This window comes from Gallus gallus, chromosome 17, assembly GCF_016699485.2.
Source record: "Gallus gallus isolate bGalGal1 chromosome 17, bGalGal1.mat.broiler.GRCg7b, whole genome shotgun sequence".
NCBI classification, from domain to species: Eukaryota; Metazoa; Chordata; class Aves; order Galliformes; family Phasianidae; genus Gallus; species Gallus gallus.
Window position 1 is genome coordinate 2,406,062 of NC_052548.1, and position 24,750 is coordinate 2,430,811.

General features: G+C 47.6%; 1 protein-coding gene across 8 annotated transcripts in view; it reads left to right on the forward strand.

The window, feature by feature from the left end:
* NSMF (NMDA receptor synaptonuclear signaling and neuronal migration factor) overlaps positions 1 to 24,750 on the forward strand; it is a 57,638-nt gene that overhangs the window by 25,365 nt on the left and 7,523 nt on the right. For 3 of the 8 annotated variants that reach the window (XR_005840424.2, XM_046901953.1, XM_004945786.5), the window contains exons 3-14: positions 3,305 to 3,784; positions 7,639 to 7,714; positions 9,734 to 9,739; positions 14,122 to 14,174; positions 16,230 to 16,319; positions 18,018 to 18,139; positions 18,937 to 19,020; positions 20,073 to 20,106; positions 20,679 to 20,749; positions 21,963 to 22,042; positions 23,365 to 23,467; positions 23,871 to 23,946. Coding sequence is in view for 7 of the 8 variants with exons in the window: in XM_004945786.5 (XP_004945843.1) it covers positions 3,305 to 3,784; positions 7,639 to 7,714; positions 9,734 to 9,739; positions 14,122 to 14,174; positions 16,230 to 16,319; positions 18,018 to 18,139; positions 18,937 to 19,020; positions 20,073 to 20,106; positions 20,679 to 20,749; positions 21,963 to 22,042; positions 23,365 to 23,467; positions 23,871 to 23,946 (1,275 nt within the window). In the remaining variant the exon portion in view is untranslated. Of the gene's footprint in view, positions 1 to 3,304; positions 3,785 to 7,638; positions 7,715 to 9,733; positions 9,740 to 10,301; positions 10,371 to 14,121; positions 14,175 to 16,229; positions 16,320 to 18,017; positions 18,140 to 18,936; positions 19,021 to 20,072; positions 20,107 to 20,678; positions 20,750 to 21,962; positions 22,043 to 23,364; positions 23,468 to 23,870; positions 23,947 to 24,750 lie in introns of all 8 variants that reach the window. The other 5 variants (XM_015279659.4, XM_415535.8, XM_015279661.4 and 2 more) reach the window with 5 other exon arrangements.

Sequence of the window (24,750 nt, forward strand, 5' to 3'; positions counted from 1 at the left end):
TCTCTGCAAGGATAGATGGGGGAATCATAGAATGGCCTGGGTTGCAAAGGACCACAATGCTCATCGAGTTCCAACCCCCTGCTATGTGCAGGATCGCCAGCCACCAGCCCAGGCTGCCCAGAGCCACATCCAGCCTGGCCTTGAATGCCTTCAGGGATGGGGCATCCACAACCTCCTTAGGCAACCTGTTCCACTTCTCCCTGGTGCCATCTCTGGGCTGCCAGTGTGCATGAATGCATAGATGGGAACTCCCTGAAATGACTGCAGGATCAATTTAGGGGCCACGAGTTTGTTATGGTGAATGTTTGAATTTTTTTTATCCTTTCATAGTGATTTATTTCTGTAGATATTTATTAACCAGAAGCGTTGAATAAAGCTTCACATTCCCTTTGCACATGAAGTTGCTTCTCCAACATACAGGCATTGAAGATGCTAAATTACTGATTAAATAATTATCCAGTTGTTAGGAAGAGGAGACTTACTGGTGTGGTGGCTGACTTTTCACCATGAAAACTCCTGGATAAGTACAAGTAAGTGCACCTCGAGAAAGGACCAAGTAAGGTAGGAAGAAAGTCTTGCAGCCCAGATCAGACAGGTTGTTTGTCAGATGCATCCAGTCGAGCTATAAAGCTGCTGTGATTTCTGTAAGAAGTTGACTCTTACTCGAAACCTGCCTTATCCCTTTTACACGTCTGTACATTTTATGGAGCCCAAGCAGATCTCAGTGCTTACGAAGCTAAGATTGGAATCGATCTGTCTGCACTGGCAATTGTCAGCATTTTCAGAGCTGCTGTACTCTGGACCCCTTGTTCCCTCTGTGATGGGGGTGTAGGAACCTAAATAAAAGGCTTCAGGGCTCAGACTTTTTGCCTTCGGATACCAGAGCTCAGAACTCAAACAGTTGTTTATTTTTTATTCTTTATATTTTTGAACCAATGATTATGGTTATGCATACAGTGCATAATCCCACGTCTTTGCTCTCGTGTTGCTGTACATCCTCCATAGAAGTATTCATTTTAGGAGGAATGGAGGCAGCTGTCAGCCACTGTTATGTGATGCATTAAGAAATACATAGCGTCACGATGCCTGCACAGAGCAGTAAGTTTGACAAGCTGAGGTAAGTATGTAGAGCTGGCCTTTGTTTTTAATTTTAAAAATTGATGTCCTTGGCTCTATTATCCAGCAAAGATCTTGGCATCTCCCAAAGAGCTATATGCTGGTGTTTTCCCAAGGCGTGCCCTCTCTAGAGCACAGTTAGATGTAGAACTGGAGAGGATCTGAGTCATTGGGGAATAGATTCGGTGTCCTGCTGCCTCTCCAGGGCTAAGAAGTAATTGGTGGTATTTCAGAGCCCGTGGCCACGTACTGCACTGCCTGCTCTGTGGTACTGTGTCATGCAGCAGGCAGGGCTTGGTGGCCAAGATGCTCAATGAGAGCTGGTGGAGCAGCTTCTTCCGCTTGAATGGTAGGCTTGAAAATGTTCTGGTGGTGGCCCATGTGGTCTGTGTGACCCTGCTCCTCCTTTCTGTGCCCAGAGCAATGGGTGAGGAGACCACTGCCCACCTTAAATTTTATCTGGGTGGTATCAGTGAGGTGCACTGCCACTCACTAGTCACACATTTTGGACTCCCTATGAAATCTGGGAAGATATCAGCAGCTGTGGGATCAAGGGGCACAGATCTTCCTCTAGGGCTCCCATAGGCTCCTTCTGGTCAGCTGAAGCAGTGACCCACACAGCTGCCAGTTGCTGTGTCTGGAGACTGTAAGACTTTGCTGGGAGACAAGTGAGACAGAGCTGAGTTGTGTCAGCCTGAAGCATCCTGACAGTCACTTCTGGAGCAGAGTGGCCGGAGATGTGCTTATCTCCCTGTGGCAGTGGAGGAAGTTGTATCTCAAGCAGAAAAATGAGATAAGTGTGACACGCTGCTGGTACCAGCTAAATTCAGCTCAGTCTCAGCTGCAGATGGAGCAGCAGGAGAGGCCTTTGGTGATGTGGGCACAATCCAGGCTGGGCTTCACGTTCAAAAGCTGATGCTGTACATCCTCACCTTGGGAGAGCACCTGTCTGAGCAGCACAGGTGCATTTTATAGGAAGCAGAATGTGGCAGCAGTGACAGGTCTGTGTTGCACGCTGAGAGTGGAGTTGGATGAGGTAGGTTGTCTCCTCCTCCCTCATCTTCCATGGCCAGCTACAAGGTAGCCAAACCTCAGGTTGCTGTCCATTCCTCCCAGGTCAGTATCTAGAGGAAGGATGGTCATTAAATATCTCTTGAAGTAAAGGCTTGGGGTTGCTTTCCATCTGTTTGTAACACTGCTGTCTGTGCTGGACACTAATGGTTTTGTTTTTTCTGTGTTGGTAGTCACATGCATAATGCATTCCCTGCTGAGCCTTTATAGAAGTCCCCTAGCTGCTTCCCATCTGAAGGGAAGTGTAAGAGGTAATTAGCAGCCACTTGAAAAAAGGCTTAGCAGGTGAGTGGGAGCTGCTGTTGGGTTCATGCATGGAATTGCCATGGAAATGCTGAGATTTCCTGGCACTTGATCCAGTGTGTGGGTTCCAAATATAGTTGCACTCATGGGCCTCTCTCCTTTGGATCTCACTATCTTACAAAAGGAGCGGTTCCATTTTCCTTCCGGACAGCCCCTGCATGCAGTGCCATCGCTATCTGGTGCATGGTGAGGCTGCTGAGTGGAGTTAGTGGGAGTGAGGCCACAGCTGTCAGCTGAAGTCTTTTGGCATTGCTTTCATTTCAAAGCAATTAGAAGAAAATTAGAAAAGAAAAGAAAAAATGACCTGTTGGTTTGCTGTTTTTAGTTAATATAAAAAACAATGATAGACTGTTAGAGATAGACTCACAGAGAGCATTCAGCATTCGTGACTTCTTACAGAAGTTGGTGCTGTTCCTTGTCCTGCAAGTCATTCCCAGCTCAGTAGCCCTCGAGTGGGAAACCCACTGAAGCAGTCACTGCAGAGCTGCACAGGGGCTGTTCTGCACATGTGTTTTCAGACTGTGCACCAAGAGCTGCATTTTCTTCTAGCCTCATTTTTTGCTTGCTGGACACTATGAGTTAAAATATTGGATGTGTGTGAGGAGTATCTCTCATTTTAGCTCATTTAGCAGTTCTGGAGGTCTGGGCACACATCTGGGCTCTGGAGGTACCAGTTTTGAGCACCTATTGTAGAAAGTTCTTCTAGGGGCAAGTCTACTGTATCTCCTTCTGTGGCAGTAACAAAGAGCCTCCTGAATGTTTCGGTGCCTGGGGTGCTTTGGTTGTAGGCAGTAAAGTGTGCAATTTGTTTCAGATCACCTGTTAGCAGACTCCTACATCGGGCAGGAGGACTCCCCCGAGATGCAGCAGGCAGCACAGAACAAGCGCAGGCTCTCTGTCATCTCCGATGGCAAGTTTGAGAGGAGCTTCTCTGAGGAGCAGACAGAGAAGATGCCAAGCGAAGGACCGAAGCCACGAGTCTACACGATCTCTGGCGAGAGGCCGATGCTGTCAGACCACGAGAACGAAAGTATGGAACTGGTGGTGATGAAAGGGGCTGCCCAAGAGGAATGTCACCACGGCCACCCCGTGCACGGTGCTGGTGGCTCTCACGGTGTCAGCAGGCATTGCAAGGGCTGGCCTGGAAGCCGGCAGGGATCCAAGGAGTGCCCAAACTGCACCCGGCTGGCTGCTCCTTCCCATCATTCCTTTGACCTTGAGCCGCATCAATCCGGCGAGACTGGATGGCACAGAAAAAGGCTGGAAAGGATGTACAGTGTCGATCGAGTGTCTGGTAAGTAAGAGCAAGTGCTGGGTGCTGGAAGGGCACAAAGGGACTCTTCAGCATGGGTGAAGGGTGGCACCTGTCACTTTCTAGCATGGAGGTGTTGTTGCCATGTACCTTGAGTTGGACCCTGTAGTGCTTCACCTTGCACCAGTGTCCACATAAACGGAATCCCTAAGCAGGGCTTTTACAGTATGAGGAGCTCATTTTACAGTAAGAGGTCACCTCATCCAAACCCATTGTCTCTGCTCATCAGCAACACGTGAACTGAGTGGTTCTCATGATGGCTTGGTGCACCTTAGGGGCTCTACTTGGGTTCTCTTTCTGTTGAAGAAAGGGCAGGAGAAGAGGGGCTGTGTTGAAGGACCTACATTTTTGCTCATCCAGGAGGCCGTTCAGAGTAGGACTCTCCTTCCCCTCACATGGGGGCTGAGGCAGGTGAAGTCTTTCTTGAACATGCCAGAGTGCTCAGAGAGAGCCTCAGCTCAGGTTGAGTGCTCCATAGTGTGTTGCATCCCCAGAGTGCTGGTCTGTGTGGCTGGCAGTAGTCTAGCAAGGACCTGCACATAGTGCCACCTCATAGCCGTGCCATAAATATTAGCAAATAACACAACACTGGACTTTCTCCCACACTCACTATCCAATTGCTGAGTGCTTTCAGGGAATTTGGCTTGTAATGTTTTAATTGCATAAAACCATTCCTGATCATGTTTAAAAACTTAACCATTAATTAAATATTTCTCCCAATCTATATGCTTTAAATTATAACCTAAAACAGTCCATCTTTGTCTGTCAGTGCTGTATGTGGCTGGCAAAGAGTCTGACCTAATTTGTTTAATTCTTTTTATTATATTTTCTTATGGAAAGACTCATCAAGGCTTTTAGAGATGAGTGTCCAGCCAGGAAATGTCAAGGTTTTCCCCTTGAAAAGAAATTTGGTAAAGTATAAGGTCTGTGCAGATCACACTGTATCTCTTTCCTCGACTCGCAGTGATACTGCAGGTAAGACTGCAGGTAGTTTGAATTCTGGACCATATTTTCATACTTGCATGCTTGCAATTACGTGACTAAATTCATGTATTGCCTAATCCTAAAGAAGGGGAAAAAAAAGACTTATCAAATGTGCAGAACACCTGCAGTCCAGCTAACTTCTGTGCATCACTTTATCTATTGTTTTTCTGTTTGTTCCCTGTGAATTTTTGGGCTTCACCTTCAATACTGCATGTACAATTTAGACCTTCTTATTTTTATTGCTTAAGTGAGAAAAAGAGTTTTCCCTGTATTTACTGCTCTACGATCACATGCATTTTACTGGTAGAAAGCTGGCTCTGCATGTGAAGACACAGTCAGGAATCTAGATTGAAAGCAGAAAAAGCCATGTCAGTCTGAGCCGTTCAGAGCAGAGATCACAACCCAGGGGGTTTGCTCTTGTTGAGCTCAGGGTGCTATGGGGAATGAGCTGCAGACTCATAACATGTTCTGAATTAAGAAGGTGAATATTTCTTGTTCTAACATCGATGGGTTTATGTTGAAAGCTTTCCTGAACAAATCAGAACTGTATTTTTTGCTGCGGGACTGAAGCAGGTCGCTTGATGCAGAACCAAAGGAAGGCTCCATGTTGCTCATGGAGGAGTTTGAACTCCAAGAGCTGAAGCTGAACTTCTCTGTTTGCTGGAAAAAAAAACCACAATCTAGCAAATGCCAGGCCGTGTTTCTGAGTCTTGGGCTTAGAATATGTTTCCAACCAGGCAGCAATTTTCATTAGGGTTGGTTATTAATGTGAAAGGGAGATTGCCTTTCTAAAAGTAAGCGTACACTGGACTAGCTTCTTAAATGGAAACAAAGTGGATGGTGCTGAACCTGCCAGGTGCCTTCATGAGTATTTCACTTTGTACATGCAGGCACAGCCACCCCCTGGGCTTGCTGCAGCTTTCGAGTGCTCACACGAGTGGCAGCACTGTGCCTGAGACCAAATCTCCCCATAGCACTGCACCACAGACTGCAGGTTTTCTCAGCTCGGTGTCATTTACTCTGTCTATCCATGCATTGTTACTCAGGAAAAACAAACGACAACTGAGTGGCACAAGCACAGCAGGTTGCAGGAGGTATTTCCTGGAATGTCCTTCATGCATGGCTAGCAAAGAAAGCAGAGCAGAGGTGAATGGAGCTGAGAGAGAGACTAATTTCCCCAGAAATTCATTTGACAGTGCTGCTTTTTCTGTTTGGATTTACGTGAGGTGTCACTCGTGGCATTTAGGCCAGATTGGCTTAATTTAATATGGAACTTGATGCTGAGTTTATGATGCCTAGCACCATTCCTCAGAAGCTCTGCTTTGAATCAAAGCTAGTGGCTTAAGAGCTATGACATGTAATAAGAGATCATCAGTCCTTTGGGATGAGCAGTTCCTGAGAACTCTGTGCAGAACTGTTGGCTAAACCAGAATTTAGACAACTTCACCTCCTCCACCACTTCAGTGGGTTCGAGACGTAGAGCAAATAAATCATTTATGTTCTGAGCCATTCTACACTGCTTATCTATGTTTTTTTTGGAGGAGAGCAGGCTGAGGAATTTCATCAGAAGTATTTAATGTTCTTGAATGCTGACTTAATTTAAAACATTTATTTCCTTAGGGTGCCTTTATACAAACCTCAACATAAACTGTCTGCTGAGGAGGAGTGTCTGTTACAGCATTCTGTGTAATTCCTAAGGAGTCCCACTTCAAAGAAAGTCTCCCCACTTGCATCTAGCTTTTTGTTTGTTTTTTCCCCATCTGTAATTACAGCTGCTTTTTGTGGATTTGATTGGATTTTGGCCATTGATAGTGCATAAAATACTCTTGATAATGCCAGAATGCTAATGACTAAGGTGCTGTGGTTCATAATGATCTTAAAGCTGGAGGGTGTGCGTCTGGACACACGGTTAGCAATACATGGCAAGGTGTTAAGCAAGGAAGCCTCAAATTCAGAGTGAAGCAAGATGAAGAGTCAGGTAACCCCAAAGCCTGGGGATCCCATCCTGTGGGATCTCACACATCTGGTGGCAGTGGATTTTAATACACCTCCAATTTCTGCCTGAGCAAATTCAGCCTGAGAGTTCTCAATAGTTGCTGCTTCTCAGCCAAGTTCCTCCTTCTGTGTCACCACGGTCCCACAAACATAATTGGTGACTTGTTTTGCTGCCTGGTTTTTGTCTTGGTGGCCATTACATGAAGATGATGTGATGTCCTAATATAGCAGAATTGGGAAATAATCTGCAGTTGGTTTAGGGAGGCCAGTCTGCAGACACAGGGGACCAAATAAATGTGGTTATCACCAGATTGCACAATCCGTGTGCTGTTTGATTTTCAAACCCAGACAAACTCATCAGACCAGGTCATCAGGAGCAGGTGTATGAGATGGGTACAGGAAAACGTCAGTGGGAGAAAAAGAAAGCATATTTCTGCCTTACAGCTCTGAATAGAGGAAGGTGAGTACTGTATCAAAAAGAGCTGGATGAATGGGGCATTTCAAGCTAATGGTACTGAGGAAAAGGCAGAGACTGGAAAACGCTTTGAATGAGAAAAATTCCCCCCCCCCCCCCCTTTTTTTTCTCTTGTTCAAATGTCTCTTATGTAATTCCTGGATTATTCTAGTCTTTGCACTTAGGAGAGAGCTTTCATTCTTCATTAGCTGTGTGACAGACAGGCTTAGTACAATTTACAAAACACTTGGTGGTAGCATGCATATAAAGTGAGAGGATGAGACTGTCTTACTTAATACAGGGCAGGGTGCTGAAGAAAAGTGTTAAGTGAGAGCTGGGAAGTCTTGCTGTCGAATTGTGCCTCTGCCTGCTGGATTCTCAGCTTTTGTTCTCTCTCTTCTAGATGATGTCCCCATACGAACCTGGTTCCCAAAAGAGAACCTCTTCAGTTTTCAAACTGCTACTACAACTATGCAAGCGTAAGTGAAACCACTGCCTTAAGTTTGGTTGTGTATCTCCAAGTCTGTGGCTCACTCCAAACTATATCTGAGAGCACAGAGCAAATTAAACTGTGTATTTGACACTGCAGCCTGGGGAGAGGGCACTTTGTGTCTCGCTCATTCTTTTTTGCACTCTATTTCTCTTTCCTACTATTCCCTCTTGTGTAAGTTCTTGTGCTATGCAGTCCTCCTCTGCTTCTCTTATTTTCCTGTGACGCTGTCCCTGACTGCCTCTGCAGGGCAGGGGTGCTGTGGGAATGCCAGCTGAGACCTTCCACCACTACCCCTGCTGCAGCCACTGCTCTGAGGGAATGTTAATCCAGGCCTGCCCCGCATCCATCGCTCCAGAGAAGTGTATCTCTGTATTATGAGATGTAGCCTTACAGCTTAAGGTGCTTTTCTGGTCATTTGAAAAAGGTGTCAGTAAAAATCTGCAAAGTGTGAGAGAATCTGGTTTAGGAATACTTTCTCCCTTCACACTGCATGCAGGATTTGGTGCTGCTGGCTGTTGTGCATGGAGAAGAGGCTTTTCTCAAAGGACTTAAGAGAGAAAGTGAAGCCTCATTTCGAGATTGCACCCAGCTTGGTTTGAGGTATTTCTTACCTGGCTGAAAAGGGAAGGCAGGCAGTGAAGGAGAAGAGTTGCTGTTCTGCTTTTTAAAGTCTTTCTCTGGCCTTGTCACCTTCTTGTCCTTCGTCCTGTATCCATGTCACCCTCCTCTCCACTGCTCCCTTTATTTCTGCTTGTTTAACCTGGTCTCCATTTTGTAATCTGTTTCTCTGCCAGCTCTTTCCCTCAGACATCGCCCTCCCCGGGTGCCCAAGAGAAAGCTGGTGGTTGATCTTGGGATAACCCCGACTGAATCAGATCTGCAGTGATAAGGTGGAGAAGGCTGGATTCAGTGCTGGGGAGAGGGTAGCTGCTGAAATACAGAAGGGACCCCTCTCTCCTAGAAGATAGAGCTTATCTTCATGCTCTTTCACTCCTCACATATCCCAGCACAGCTGGGAGTGCAGCCCGTCCTGGGGAACAGAACGGAGGGCATTTGCATGGTGCCACTCTGCAGCTCCTTGTGCTGCTTCTCTTACTTAGCCTCCCATGTCCCTCTGCCTCCTCTCTGAAGGCTGCAAGTCTGGTGGTACCTTCAGCTGGTTAATGCTCATTGGCACTGGACTGACAGGGCCTGTGAGCAGTCTGAGGGCAATTTGCTGGATTTCTGCTTTGCTCTTTATGAACACTGGTATTTTAGAGTTCTGATCTGGCAAACTGGACCATGCACAAACCCAGCACATTTCATTTGCTGGTGAGCACGTTCTTTGTTACCTGCAGTCACCTTTGCTGTGTGTGTGGTTTGTGGCAGGATGCTGGGCTTGGAGCTAATGGAGACCAAAATCAGGCAGGTTTGGAGAATGGTGCCCTAAGGAAACCCACGAGGAGCACAGTTCCCTTGTTTAAGGTAGTTGCTAAGATAAAATCTCTAGGAAGTCTGAGCTGCCTCTGGAATTCACACAGAAACGTCTCCAAGAGTTCAGGGCACCTCCTTGATCTGGATGGGAGGTTCCCAAGCCCCTGGCTTCTGCTGTAGAGTTTTCAGCTCTGGGCTTGCTTCCTTCACAGGGTGGGCAGTGCGGGCTGATTTCACAAGTCACAGGTGCTCAGGGGAGAAGACCTCCCTGCTCCATAACCCCCCATACTGAGCTGCTGCTGTAGTCTGACAGGCAGCATTCTGTTGTCAGTTTTACACCTGCATGTTCTTTGGGTCTGCATGGGGACCCAACGAAGTAATTTGTACCATGTGATGATGCTGCCTTGGAGGTTTTAGCTCGGTCAAGCTGGAGTTTAACCACTGAGAACTAACTTAAAAAGTGATTTCCTTCCACCTAACAAGAGATATCCATCCCTTCTGGAGTGAGGATCCCCCTGGGATGCTGCACAGGGCTGAGCATTAACGAATTATTCTTCTTTCTCTTTTTCTTTGCATCTCCTGGAATCCCTAGCATCTCGTAAGTATGATCTTCTATTTTTCATTTCTGTCTGTTGATGTATGGGATAAAATGTCCTCTCCTCTCCTGTCCAACATATTCATTCATGCTTTCCCTGTGCTAGGACTGCTGGTCAGCTGAGAAGAGGTTAGATGGCTACATCTAGATGGTTAGAGTTAGATGCTGTGCCTGTATGGATCACACTGCAGCCATCCTCACCTTCAGGATGAAGGCTAGCAAGCTTTTGTCCCTCTTGAAACTGGTGCACAGAGGCTTTGTGTCTGCAGTCTCCTAGGTGCGTTCCTCCGCAGCAGGGGTGACAGCTGTTGGCCTCTATTCTTTGGGTAGTTCTGTGGCCACTGCTGTGCTTTCTTTAGGAGCCATCTACTCTAGAGAGTGAGGACCTTTGGTTTGGTGACTGTTGGCCAGCCCTTGACTCACACACAGTCCTGCAAGGCCCAGCTGTCTCCCTCAGGCAGCCTAGTCTCTTTCTGTTGTCTGGTGAGAGCTTTCCTGTCTGCATCTCATGTCCTCTCCCGTTCAAAGCTGTGGAGTTGGTTAATGGCTTAAAATGGTTTCCCAGGGCATTCAGGGGCTACGCAGAAAGGAAGAGACGGAAACGAGAGAATGATTCTGCAGCTGTTATTCAGAGGTAGGGCCCTTTTCTCCCACAGCCGTGACCGTGCCTGGTGTTGCATGGGCCCTCACAGTGTCATTAGTGATGACATTGAACGTGGTTGTCCCTGTCTGTGTTGCTGTTGGTAGGGACACTAGCAGTGCCTGTGCTGGAAATATGGAAGTGAACGGTGCTACGGGACTCAAGATAGCTCATCTCTGTCTTCTTAGAGGAACACTGTCAAGTTTATTTTTAAGCTTCTCAATATTACATGGGGGACCTGTGTTTCAGGCTGAAAACTAAGAATGCAGTTCCCCCAACCCTTTCCTAAATATGTGGAATTCGAGGTTAGCTGAATACCTGAGCAGTGACTTTGTGCTATTGTTACACCTACTTAGGTACCTCCAAAATCTGAGGCTTAAGGAAAATCAGTAAATCTACTGTCCAGAAGCCTGTTTTACTTTTGTTTGTTGGTTATTTTTGTTGTTGTTGTTGTTCTAAAGGACAGAAAGGAGAGAAAAGAGGATTGGTTCCTTGTCCTGTTATTACCAAAGAGCCCTGGTTTCCCTCTGCTGTTCGCAGGGCGCATCACTTGGTCACTGTGGTAATCAGAACAACTCTGATATTTGAAGGGTGGCCAAGACTTGTGTATTTTGGCAGCCTGCAAGGAAGGATAACACAGCATTTGTGTCACTGGCTAAAAGCTGCCTTGATTACTTCAGCACTGTTCAAAACAAAGTGGGAGAAAAACATCAGATTTTCACAATGGGGAAATTGCCAGGAGGATTTTTTTTATCGGTAGGTGTTTTGGTTGTTTTTGTTTTTTTCCATCAATTATGAGGACAAATGCAAATCAAACCTGCAGATGTGGTAAATAAACAGACAGTGTATCTTTAAAAGGAAAGAGATCTGTCAGAATTTGTTAGACAGAGACAAGCCTCTGTCAGATAATGACTTGTTCACACAGCTTGCGGGTGCAGGAGTGGGAGCTGTGCACCTCAGGGATGCTGAGCACTGCAGGCGTCACACCGGCCTCGTGTGGCAGACAGCTCCAGAGGCACCCAGGAAGGATTGTACAGCAGAGCTGTGTGCACTGCTGTTGTGGTAGGGAGGAGGTGGGACTGCAGTGCTGATGAAGTTGATGTGGGTTTTTGGCTGGGCTGTACCAGCAGACCCTGGCAGTGTGTAAGGATTGCCTGGCAGGTAGCGCTGGGGAGTGAGGAGGATCCCAGCACCATCCCAGTTTCGGGTGCTTGCTGCACAGCCCTTTGCAGCCTCAGGTGTTTTGGAAGGTCAGTGGTTATTGCAGAATGCTGCAGTGCACGACGCTGTGCCTGGTGTGGGTTTGTGTGGCACTGCTGCCTGCTGGCATGGACGTGTTGCCTCGAGAGAGGGCAGTGCCCAGTGGTCTGCTGAACTGATCCCAGCTGGGGAGGAGTTCTGCGGAGCACCGATGTACTGCAGTAATCCCAACAATGTCACTCACCTCTGAGATAATGAAGATGCTGCTCTTCAGAGAAGAGATGGGGCACTGCAGGGGGTGCTGCAGGACAGGGAGTAATAAGGAGATTTTATCACTGTAACTTCAGGGGTGCTTTCTGGATTTTGATGAAGAGGTCTTAGTAGTGATCACGTAATGCTGGGCTTTCAAGGTGCAATCGTAGGAGTCAGGCAAGAGGGCTGGGCAGGTTTATGCTGCACCCCAGGTGTTCCTGAATGGCAGTGCTGTGCCCATGCTTTCATGCTAACATGTCAGCACAGAGGGGCCTGAGAACCTAGGTGGCTGCAGGATGCCTGCATTGAGGTAGTCCCAGACGTGGATCTCTTTTCCAGAGTGCTTTGTCTAGAAGAGCAGAGGGGAGAAAAAGGTCCTTTGTCCCATTCTCTAAATGCTTAATGCAGAGGTTAGCCCTGAATTTTCCTTGCAGCCGCTCACAGCTGTTTTTAGAGGATGTATCCAGAGAGCTGTCTTCAGCCCTCGCTAATGGGAGGGGACAAGCTGTCCGGGCAGCTGGGAGCAGCACTATTTCATGGCAGACTGATCCCCACCTCCAGAAGAAGCTCCACTCTGGAGGGGAGAACTGAGCATTTAACCAGAAAATGGATTTCAAAATGCCAAAAGCCCTGAAGGTTGTAAAGGTGGCCTTGGCAGTTAACTTCAGTGCTCAGTGTCTGGTGTAAGCTTAGTTTTGCAATGGCCCATAAAGACTTCCTTCTGGTGATTTACCACATTTAAGACCTGTTGGTTTAAAGAGCGTCCCTGGTTCCCCTAGAACATAGTATTTGATTTGAATCTAACGTGCTGTAAAGCCCTGGTGATCAGTTACTGTGCGCTGCTGAAGGCTTTGCATACAGAGCAGTTCAGGTCTTCCTTCTTGAGTTGCTGAGTTTGGATTCTGATGGCTGCATGGGATCTGAAGCCAAAGAAGGGACAGTGCAGACCATGGTGTGGGCTCTTCCTCTCACAAGATGTGCAGTTGTGTTGATCTTTCCGAACCAGAGTAAATGTGTCTGCCTTGCTCTGAATGCCTCAATGTCAGTGCTGAATGTGTCTTCCAGTCCAGCCAGTTTGTTGAAGTGTCTGCATGGTTGTCCCATGTCCTTACTCATTCTACTAACTGGTGTGTGCTCCAGACAACTTGTCATTTCACCTCTTTCACCAACAATAGTCTCTGCTGTGTGATGTCTGTGGTGTACGTTGGAGGGGCAGAGGGAATCTAGGAAGCCCTGCTCCATGCAGGCTGCAGGTATGTGGGTCACTGCCATCCCTTGGGGGCTGCAGTGCAGGCTGAAGTCACCTCACCTAAGCAGAGTTCACGGAGGAATGAGCCTTTCCTTGCTAGTCCACCTGCTGCTCATCCCATGTCTTTTCTGCTGTCCTGTTTGGTTCCTGTCCTGTTCAGTTACTGTCTAGGTGAGTGATGAGAAACCGAGGGAAACAGGTCCCTTGCTTTAGAGAGGCTGGACAAAGAGTCCCTTTGCCTCATGCTCTCAGGAGTGACCAGGATGGTCTGCTTTATGCAGACTGTGGGGCTCAGCTGTGTCCCTGAGGTTTGCCCTCGGATGGGCTTTCCTCTGGAGCTCAGAACTCTGCAGCCCTACTGAAGTCTGCCTGTGGTGCTAGGCAGGAAAGCACGCAGTTAGACAGGCAGCCACAGAGAGCTGGTTCGTGAGGGCAGTCAGCCTTGCTGAACAGTGCTTCCAAGAAGGAAGAAGATGAAAAAATATTTCCCAGCATATTGCTCCGGGGAGCAGTATGGGCTGAGTGGTTGCTAATGGTGCTGCTGGGATTTTAGCAGCTGCTCTGAATGTATTTGGGAATGAGCACAGCCACGAGCTGTGTGTGCATGCTGCCTAGCAGGGCAAAGCCCAGGGCACCTCACTTTCCTGCTGGAGCATGTGTGGAAGAAAAGAGAGGGGGGAGCAGCTCCTGCTGCTAGCCAGGAGAAGGAGTGTTGCTAGCATGGGCTGCAACTGGTGCTGCAGAACAGGTGCCTTATGCACAGGAGAGTGGGCACAAAGCCCGCAGCAGCCCATGAGAATCGGACTGCCAGATGGAACCTCACTGGCTCTGTAACACTGGTCCAGAGGGTTCAGAAACATCAACCGTGTGCTTGACAGACGTAACCCTGAGCAGATGCAGGCTGTGTTCCTGCTCTCCAGTTTGAATGCCTTGAAGGAAATGCACTGTCTGTCTTCCCATTTTTTTCCTTCCCAGCTTTTTCAGCCCTCCTGGGCCCAGCTTCATATCACCTTTCTCAGAGATTTTGTTTGACCTTTCTTACAGGAATTTTCGGAAGCACCTCCGCATGGTGGGGAGCCGAAGGGTTAAAGCACAAAGTAAGTAAGAACCTGTAAGATGTGGCTGTGAGGAGTTGGGGTTTGTGCTGGTGGTTTACAGGGAGCCCAAGTTGTGCACAGATGCCAGTAGAAAGGAGCTAGCATTGGGCTGGAGAAAGGATTTGACCTGCTGATGCCATTTTACCTTATGAAGAGAAGGCCAGGTTGTTGCAAGTCTCCAAGGCACATGGATATCTGCAAGCAGCCTTTAAGCTGCTTCCAAAGACCTTCTGCATTGGCCGTGGGAGATTTGCATCCTCCGTATGAGGTGTGTGGAAGAGCTGCAGCATCCTTGTCCCACGTCTGCATGGTATGTGGTGATCACTGGTGTAACAGTGAGGAGAACCAGAGCTGAAAATTGAGCAGAGTGAGCTGTCTGGCTTCTCACTGAAGGTGTGGACCTGCTGTGGTTCCCTGGAGGCAGTTGGTGCTTTGTGTGCCATGTGGACTGGTGGCTTTCTCTTTTCTCCACCCCTATCCCACCACCATATCTTCCCCACAGCAGGGCCTGGGGAGAGGTGCCCAGTGGGATCTGAGAGGAAGGTTGTGGAGAGAAAGAAGAACAGGAAAGAGATTGGAGCAAGGGATAAATAAAGGGATCATTATGCTTTACTTGGGAAGAAATCACCTCGTAGGCCTGGGAAACAGCAGTTCCCTTTCCATGAGGAAGGCAGTGCTTGTCCATAACTTGGCTGCGACAGCTCCCCTGTAGCTGTGGAATGGGCTGAGAGTGGTGTAGCCAACCCCTGAGAGCTGAGAATTGTTCCAGAAGAGGAAACAGCTTGTTCTTGCCACCGCCTGGCCAGGTGTCACATACAGACTGCCCACAGCAAAAGTGTTGCTGGGTTGAATTTGCATTGAATTTCCTCTCCATTCTGATATGCTGTGGGAAGTAGACAGCAAACAGCATTGCCTTTTAAAGTGTCTTTATTGGCATCTGAGTTAGCACTGCCTGAAATGAAGAGGGCTCACCTTCACCTAGAGCTGTCTGTAAGTTCAGGCATGCCTCTCTGCCTTGGTAACTCTCGGGTCATGTTTTCAAAGCTTTCTCCATGTGCTCAATAGCTCCCTGTGTTGTTTTAAATGAAAGCTGAGGATGGAAATCACCTGAAGAACTTCCCATATGATTTGTTTCCCTGGACCCTCGCACTTGGACACGCTGCAACGGAGGACAGGTTCCTTCTCAGCTCTTGCAATGCAGATCTGCCCTGATTTCCCGTGTTGCTGATGTGAGATGTTGTTACTAGATATATATTGCAGCGAGCTTGATCTGTCTGCCACCAGAAATAGGCATTAGTGGCCCTAAGTGGCTGTTAATCTAGATGTAATGGCTCTCCCAGGGAATTGCCAGGTTAGACATTATGGTTGATGATTCTCAGATATCTGCCTGCAGGGCAGTCAGCTGGGCCAAGCTCCCTGGGTTCCACTTGGGAAATGCCAGTACAGATGGCCCTTGGAGAAAGAAAAAAAATAATATGTATATATCTATGAAAAAAAAAAAGGGGGTGAAAAATGCTCATAGCACAGCAGGTGAACAAAAACTGAAGTATTTCTTCTTCTGCCAGAAAATTTGGAAAGCATGAGCTTTCTAAAGGCCCCTTCTCTGATGGAACAGAACAAGAAGAGAACATCCTAAAACATGAGAAGGGAGAAATGACTGGACAGCTGACTTCTAGTTACAGGTGTCATTAGCTGTTGTGTGTGCACCTTCTTGTGAAGGCTTTGAGTCAGAGCATCGACACTGGGATATTGGGATCGCCCTGATGAAATTGAGGTTTGAGCAGTGCTCATGTAAGGAGTGACCATCGAGTGTCCTTTTTCTGTGTTGTGTATCCCACAATGGCTCGGCTCTGAAAGTGGGCACTTCTGCTGCTCTCTGGAAGACAGACCCTTGTTTGCTGTGTGGAGAGGAGTCATGTTTGGCAAGTGGAAGACCAAGCACAGGGGAGATCGTGATGTGTGGCTTTGGTGGAAATCTACTGGATGTTTTGTTTTGCTGGCAGCAACCAAGGTGGCTTTGGAGTCTGTTAATGTCGTGCTTTGGTTTTATCCTAGCATTTGCCGAACGGCGTGAGAGGAGCTTCAGCAGGTCCTGGAGTGACCCGACTCCCATCAAAGCTGATTCCTTCCATGACTCTCGAGAAAGTGAGTTCTGAGTCCTTTGAGCTTCCTCCTGTGGCCAAACCCTCCAGCTGAGGTGTTGACTGGAGTCCCACTGGAGTAACTTCTCTGTTCCCTTTTGTCCCATTTGTTATCCTTTTAGTTTCATGAGATCTGAGCAGATAATACTCTGGGTTTATGCACCTGGTCATCTGTGTGTACCTGTATTTACAGGTAGAGCACAAGCACATCTAACCTCATGTTTTTGTGCAGCAGCCAAAGGACACCCTTTGAGAGTACAGCTCTCTTATGGCTCTCTGTTCTCACCATCCCTTGTTTGCCTGGGGGCAACACACTACCTGGAGGCACATCAGTCCAAGGTTGCATTCACCATGGAGGGGCAAACCTTCCCAGTTTCCTGTGCAAGAGCCCCTTCTGAGCTCTTCTGTAGCCTAGAATAATTCAGAGCAAAGCTGCAATGTTCCATGAAACATAACTTTGATTTCCTATTTGTGCAGGCTTCACAGATGATAGCTTGGGGCGATCTGATCTTTGGGCTACCAGGAATTCCTCTGGAAATCCTCAGTAATGCTACAGTGTTCCGCTTGTGGGGACCCAGGTGCTGTTGTGATAATTTACAGAAGGAAATGCCAGCATCTTCCCACTGTCTTTTTTTTTTTTTTTTTTTTTGTAAAGAGAATGGCTGGTTCACCCAATTTTCATTTGAAATCCTGCAGGCAAGGGTTATGAGTTTGGTTATGAGTTTGCCCATGCTGACATGGGTTGTATTCATTACGTAAACTTCACTACTGAAATCAACTGACCTTTCAGGTAAGCATGAGGTCCAGCCCTCCTGGTTGAAGATCACACCGTACCAGGTTGCAGGGGAAGATGTGTGAAAGGCCAGGTTCAAAACATGACCCGATGGTTCCTTTGCAGTCTGATTCTTCCCTGCTCCCTCAGCTAACTCAGAAGCGAATGGAAAAGACATGGTTCACACAGATGTGTTTGGTGCTCCAGCACTGTCCAACGGCACTTGGACATCCCAAAAGACACAAGTGGAGGCACCTCTGTTCTCTTTCCTCAGTCCCTGGCTTAAGGGAACCATCTTTATTTTTAACATTTAACGGTCAATTATATTCCTTCCAGATGTTTTTTTCCCCAGGAGGCATTGAAGGCCAACAGGTAAGGTGAATTTGGAGAGCAAATTCAAGTATACTGTGGAAATACCACTGTGTTTGCTACAGCCGTCCTCGCGCTCTGGGATTCTCTGCCAGGATCAATTTGACTAAGAAGGCAGAGTTTCTGTATAAGCACTGAGAAAGCGTAGTCAGACCAGTAATTATTACTAGGAGACCAGCTTTGGAGTCTTTGGACTTTTGCTCATCAGCTTGGCAATGTTAAAGTGTAGAGAGTCTGTCTGCATTCCATCTCCTTCCCCATTTCTGAAATGACAGGGTGACTGTTGTGAATTAGCATCTGAAAGCTTAAACTTGGTGACTGTGAGAGTGATGAAATGTTATGTGATGTGTGGTATCAGACTCTGTGTGCACTCGTCGTTTGTCAAGAGAGTTTGTCTGTTTAGAGACGCCAGCCCCGACGTGTGGTGTCTGTCACTGTGCTGGAAGGAAGGAGGGCACAAGTCTCGTGGCTTGTGGGGCTTCTTGCGAGGTAGCTGCCAGACAGGGCTGAGTGAAGAAGGCAAGCTGTTCTGCCCTTGTGATGCACGCTGTGTTCTGACAGGCCATGACCTTCAGGATTCCTGTGGCACTTTGGATGGTGACTTTGACTTGAACTGGGAAGCAGAAAAGGAGCTTGAAGCCATGGCGTGTGACGGAGAAGACTTTATTCCACCAAAAATAATGGTGAGTGTTTTCAAGCCAGCTACCTTTATCTGTTCAGGCCCTGTCCGTCTTCTGACAGCTGCTAAGTTTAGGATCCGCAGGGTGAACGAGATGTCCATCCCTGGACATCAGTGCCAGTGCCTGCTCTGCTCTCACAGCGATGAACGGAGGTGCCTGAAATCGCAGCACAGCCAAATCAACTGCATCTCCATCGCAGTTTGGCTTGTGCTGATGACAGGCCTACCCAGTTAGGCTCTTAACAAGCTGGCTGAACACTTCATCCAGAGCTGCCAAGCAGCCTGACGTCCTATGGCTGTGCGTGCCTGATGTCATCTTATCCCTTGGCCACTGTTATGCTCAGCCTGGTCCTGGCTCAGGCATGCAGCCATCCCACCTCTGGCCCACTGAGCATATGAATTTGAACAGTCCTCTCCAGCCAGAAGCATAAAACTTCACACAGGGAAGGCTGTACAGCAGTAATCTTTACTGAGATACAGCATCATCTGTGCCCACCTATCTCCCCTTTACAAGCTGTCATCTCAGACTCAGTCCTGACTACTGGACAGAGCTGTGCACTCAGTTGCTGAGGGCTTTGGGGACTGTGATGCTTGGGAGTACTCCGTAGGCCTGAGGATGCTCTGAAGTGGACCAAAGGCTTGGAGGACCTTCTGCAGCAATGCAGATAGTCTGGATTATCTTCTGGTTTGGGTAACACCTAAGAGGGGCAACTGAACAAAGCACTCTTAGCACAGCCTTTGTGCTTCTTAATTCTGTATTGGCCTTTCCTCATCCTGTTGCACTTCTTTTTTTCTTCACAGCTCATTTCTTCGAAGGTGCCCAAAGCTGAGTATGTCCCAACAATTATCCGCAGGGACGATCCCTCCATCATCCCCATTCTCTATGTGAGTATATCACTTCTGCTCTGCTCAGGAGGGTGGAAGCTGGCTCCACACAGATTTATTTTCTTTGTTCCTATTACAGTGATTCTGAAACACGATTGTGACTTGGAAAAGCTGAAAGGAAAGGGCTGGGTGTGTGCTGGACCCAGGTTTGGGATTTGGCACAGCTTTTGGGGCGCTCAGGTCTAAGTGGAAGAGCGAGGTGGGGTGAAAACTGTGTATGTGGGATATTGGACTATGTAAGCCCAGCCAGGCAGTGGGGGAAGGTGAGCAAGGGAAGCCGAGGCAGACCTGAATAGAACTTCATGTTGCTATGCTCAAGACTTCTGTTTCTGCTCGTCCTTAGGCAATGTAAGACTTCAGAGCACTGCAGTGGATCACTGCCCTCTGTGCAGTGGTGCTTCCCTGTCAGCCATGAATTTAAGCTTGATTTTCACTAGGAGACTTGCCTGACCAATGCCTAAAGCGCCAGCAGGGACTCGTGGGTCTCTTTTTCCTAATCACTTCACATTCATTTAATTTGAAAGGGAAGGGTTGGACTGACAGCCCAGAAAATTCAGTTTCTGTGCAGCAGACAGTGCTGCCAGGGGTTTAGCTCTGCTGTCTCTCTTCTACTGAGAGCTGTACAGCTGTACTGGTGACCCTGCTATGCCAGAAGCAGATGGGTTGGGAGCGTTGGCCATTTGTTAGCCAGCTTGGACGTGTGTAATACCATCAGTTGGATACACAACGTGGGCTAAGAGGCAAATACTTATCGATGACTTTGACGGTGTCTGATGGTGTATGCTTTGGGCTGGTCTGTGGGTTTCATCTCCAAGTCTTTAGATGAAGTTGGCTTCCAATGGACCACGTGGTGGTCTTCAGCTTCTTTGCTGAGGTGTGTTGTAGGGTGATTATTCCTGCAATGTGACAAGAAGCCACCAATGGGTTAAATCATGCTTAAGGGTATGTTTGTCTGGGAATATGACTGTGTGATATAGAATACTTGAGTAATGACATGGAAGATGGGGTAGTGGCAGCAAACCTTGTTGCATCTGCCTCTTTTTGCTTTCCAGGACCATGAACACGCCACCTTTGATGACATCCTAGGTATGCTGAGTGTTATTTCTTTATATCTTAACTCCTGCCTGCTGCAAATGTATTTGATCAGTATGTTAAGTCACTTTGCCCTGCACCTTAGTTACCATGTACAAAGGTATTTTTATCACCCTAATGACACCTGACGCTCAGTGTGGTGCTATTGGATTTACTGCCATAGTAAAACTTCATTTCTGTAGACAGTTTTCTGTGCTAAGGTCACAGGCTATGAAGGTGAAGCTTGAAGCACGGGGCAGGAAAGATGCCGCTATGAGGTTCCCTTTTAGGTGAGCAGGAGCTCAGGACAGCTGGGTCTGGTACAGAAATGTAGTCACTACAGAGCAGTAGCTGGTGCTGCTCTGTACCTTGCCTGCCCTGTGATGGGCTGTGGTTTCTCATTTTCCACAGCATTAAAGGTAAGGATTTGCTCTGACATTATTGAAAATGCATGCTGAGCACCTCTTATGGCTTGGCCTTCAAGACTGAACTCTACTGAGAAGAAAAAAATGATTCTGCAAGGTTCATTTTTCACTTCCTCCGTGGCTCATCTTTCCCAACATGGTTTTTTTTTGTTTGTTTTCCAGAGGAAATAGAGAAGAAGCTTAACATTTATCGGAAAGGCTGCAAAATCTGGAAGATGCTGATATTTTGCCAGGTAATGAAAGTTAAGAGTGGGAGTGGTTTGTCACAAATTCCTCTTTTTCTATAGGGAAAAGTACATGGAGGAACCAATATTCCAACGTCAGGTTCTGTTAGAGTAAATGCATACAGCTTTCACTTCTCCTTTGCCCAGGCAGCAAGCCATCACAAGCTGCTGTGACAGCAGCAGATAACATTCAACTTAGTGTAGCCAGCTCCAGAGCTGGGTTCCTTCCCAGCTGCTTTCAAGGAAACCTAGGCAAACCTGCATTAGCGAAGCCCCCAGAAGGAGTTTGTTGGAGAAAGGAAGGAGTACGTCTGATATGATAGCTGTGAGTTTTTGTACAGCTTCAGTGTGACAGTGTACAGCTGACAAGTGGAGGATGTCGTGGATCCGACCAGCAGATGGCATAGCCTGGAGTCCCAGTGGAGGGAGAAGGGTGAAGGTGCAGGCAGAGGGAGCAGTGCTGGGACAGATCGGGCACTGCTGTATCTGGGGCTCGGTGGGGATTTCCTTCCCAAGTCTCTTTTCCTGAGAGCTTCAGCTCTGGGCTGCCCCAGCAACTGTGCAGGGAACCTCAGAAGGAGAAGTGAGGAAGTGAGCCTAACTTAAACTTCCTATTACAGGGGAGTTGGACTAGATGACCTCTAAAAGTCCCTTCCAACTCTAAGGATTGTATGATTCGATGATAAGTGCCCCATGCTGCACAGTAGTAGCATTTGCAGCCCACTGACCTGGAGACTGCAACTCTTAATTTTCCTGCTGTTGCATTCAATCTTTTTATGCCTGCTACTGCCAAATACCAGTTCTTCTACGGTGACATCTTGCCTGCTTCTCCTGCTGTGCTCAGCTTCTTGTCTGCCTACCACAGCAACTCCCTTAACACACCCAAATGAAAGGGGCTTTCTTTACTTCCTTATTGTTCTCCAGCCACCCACAGTGAAGGTTTTGTTGGTTTTTTTCCTTCTCTTATTACTATGTCTTTCTAGAGCGAGGTGGGCATAATAGCATTAACAAATGGATAATCCAACCCCCAGCATACTCTGTATGTGAAAATGTTCTGAGTTATTGCCTGTGGTGTCTCCTGTGAAGGCTGTAGCAGCTGTGCCAGCCTGGCGTGTCCGTTCTGCTCCCTTGTGGCACTGCTGGGTATGGCTGCACTGAACAAGGAATATCTCCAGGGTCTGCTTCTTCAGGTGTTTTGCATCTGCCCATCTCTCTTTTGCAGGGGGGTCCAGGTCACTTATACTTGTTAAAGAACAAAGTTGCCACTTTCGCCAAAGTGGAGAAGGAGGAAGATATGATCCTGTGAGTGACTGTGTTAAGTTCTAAAATCGCATAGCATTCTTCTGCTCTGTTTGCTCTATGTTTGTAGTACATGATCTAGAAGGAGAGGCAGAGGTTGCTGGGATGGTTTAGCCTGGGGCGGATGAAGCAGAGAGGGAATTAAATAGCAGCTTACAACTCCTTGGGGGAGAGTTGGAAAGATGACAGAACCAAGCTCAACCCAGGGCTGGTACAGCTTTGGGTCAGGTCACCAGAAGGTTTATGCTCTTATCTGCTGTTTGGTATATCTCTGGACTAGAGATTATCAAAAGAGAAAAGGGCATTTCCTCTCTTAACAAAGGCTTTGCTGACTAGAAACCAGAACATGCACCTCGTGCCTCTGGGGCTTGGAAGAAGCTGAGGTAGCTTTTCTCAGCAGGTGACCAGTGGCAGAAATCCAAGCTATTCCCCCACAGCTGTCTCTGATAACTGCCCTTCTGAATGCAGGGGGAAATGGAATTTGTCTCTGCAAAGCCTGCTCAAAGTCCAGCACATTGCTGAGGCAATTTTGCTTTTTCTTGCAGAGAGTTAAGCTTTGCCTGTTTTGCTGCCTGCTTTTTTGTGCTGGCTCAAATGTAATTTGTCTAACAGTGCTTTGCTGTGGGGGAGAGCCTGTATACCAACCTGTTCCTACACAAAATATTGTTGGCATGAGAGCTGAGTATTAAAATCAACATTTGTTCAGTGCTCTCATGCTCTGGCACAAACACCATCAATAAAAGGCATGTGCACACATGCTTCTGAATGCATTGGAGGCATAGCAGATCTGACAGTAATTGGTAATTCACGGACCTCCAGAAAACTGGACATGCAGCTGAAAGGATGCTTGGAAGTGAATGTCTCCATCCCACCTGTGCGTGTCTGGGAGGCGGTTCTGAAAAGAGCTTATACTGCAAACAAACACCTGATCAAAGCCGTCACAGAGGAGCTGCTGGGCTTTAGAGCCCACCTGTCTGCTCTAATCCTTGTGCAAGGAGGGTCACTGTACCTCATGTCCCTCAGGCACAGCATGGTAGTCAGTAGTGAGAAAAGTAAAGTGGGTTTAGAGACACTCCTGGTGGATTTTGCTCCCTTTTCTTCACCTTGGAGCTCCCTCATCTCATTGGGCAGCTCCTCCTTCCCTGCCACATGGCTTGGGGCTGAGAAGCAGGCTCTGCCCCTGCTCTTCCTTGTCTAAGACCCTCCATCTCTCTCCAGGCAGCTTGCTGCTCAGACTGTGAGCCTCAGGCCTCTCCTGAGCTGTGTGTCCTCACGCATCCACCCGAGGAAACTAGTTTCTAAATGATCTCTTTTATTTCTTCCAGCTTCTGGAAGAGGTTGAGCCGTCTGATGAGTAAAATCAACCCTGAACCAAATATCATTCACATCATGGGCTGCTATGTTCTTGGAAACCCCAATGGGGAGAAGGTAAGAGCTTTGTGGGTCACCTCTCTGGGAATGACTGCTGAGTAGCACCAAGCCCAGGGAGGCAGCAGACACACTGTGCTGTCAAATCCTCTTCTGCTGTGCGGAAAATACTGCATCCTATCCCACAAGTGGCTGTTAGTGGCTGAACCACTCTATGGATTGTGCTATCCCCAGAGGGCAGAGGGTGAATGGTTAGTGGCATGCAGGAAGGGACAGGTGCTGAAGCCTCTAGGAGAACAGTTCAGTCAAAGCATTTGGTTTATTTACTGCTGAACTGGATGATTTACTTAAAGGACATGTAGTTGATTGTTTTCTAGAGGTAGGGGTGAAGGATGAGCAATTCTAGATGTCCTACAATTCATCTTTGTTTTCAGCTCCTAACTTCTGTATGTTTTCCTTTCAGCTATTTCAGAATCTGAAAAACTTAATGAATCCTTATAGGGTTGCCTTTGAGTCTCCACTTGAACTATCAGCTCAAGGTAATTTCTGTTCTGTGCAAAGAACCATATCTTCCAGATCAGCCTACTTCCTTCCACGGGCATCTTCATGAAAAAGCAGTTTTGAGCTCCCTTAAGCCTTACCATGATCTTTTTGCTTGTAATCATCTTTAGTGTAGTTCATTTGCTGAGCCTAGCTTTCCCCATCCAATTCTTCCTTGTTCACAATTAGCTGTTCTGCTTGTTGTGCCTGAAGCTGCAGAACCTCTGCCCAGGCTACTGGAAATGACAGATAGCCTAAATAATAAGCAGCTCTCCAGGCTGAATTTGGGTGATTCATCATTTTACTGGGCTGTATGGAGTCCATGGGATATATGGGAGCAGAACTCCAAGTGTGCAGCGGTTTCTTCTCTAGGGGACTCAAGCCCCTGGCACCAAGCAGTAGCAGGTGATCTGGATGGAGCCCATCTCAGCCCATTGTACTTTTTGTTTTTTTTTCCCCCGTAGCTCAAGTTATTTCAAGGCACTGTGGGTTTTTTCCTGTTCTTTTGTCCACGCATTTATAGGTGCAGTTTCACAACTGATGTTCTGAAGTTGCCCTTGTTAATTTATCTCTGCTGTACCCCTCAGTACTTTCTTCTTTTGGAAGATGGAGGCACACAGCACTGGGTTGTAAGCTCTTGGGTACTTCCCATGCTGCTCACAGCTGGCGTTGACACTCCTGGCTTATTCTTAACTCCCTCTTACCCATGTAGGACTGTACAGGAGCTGAGCACATCAGTGCTGTGCAGCATTCCCTGTGCGTGTCCTGCCAAGGTTTGGTTGCACAGAACCCAAGTGCATACG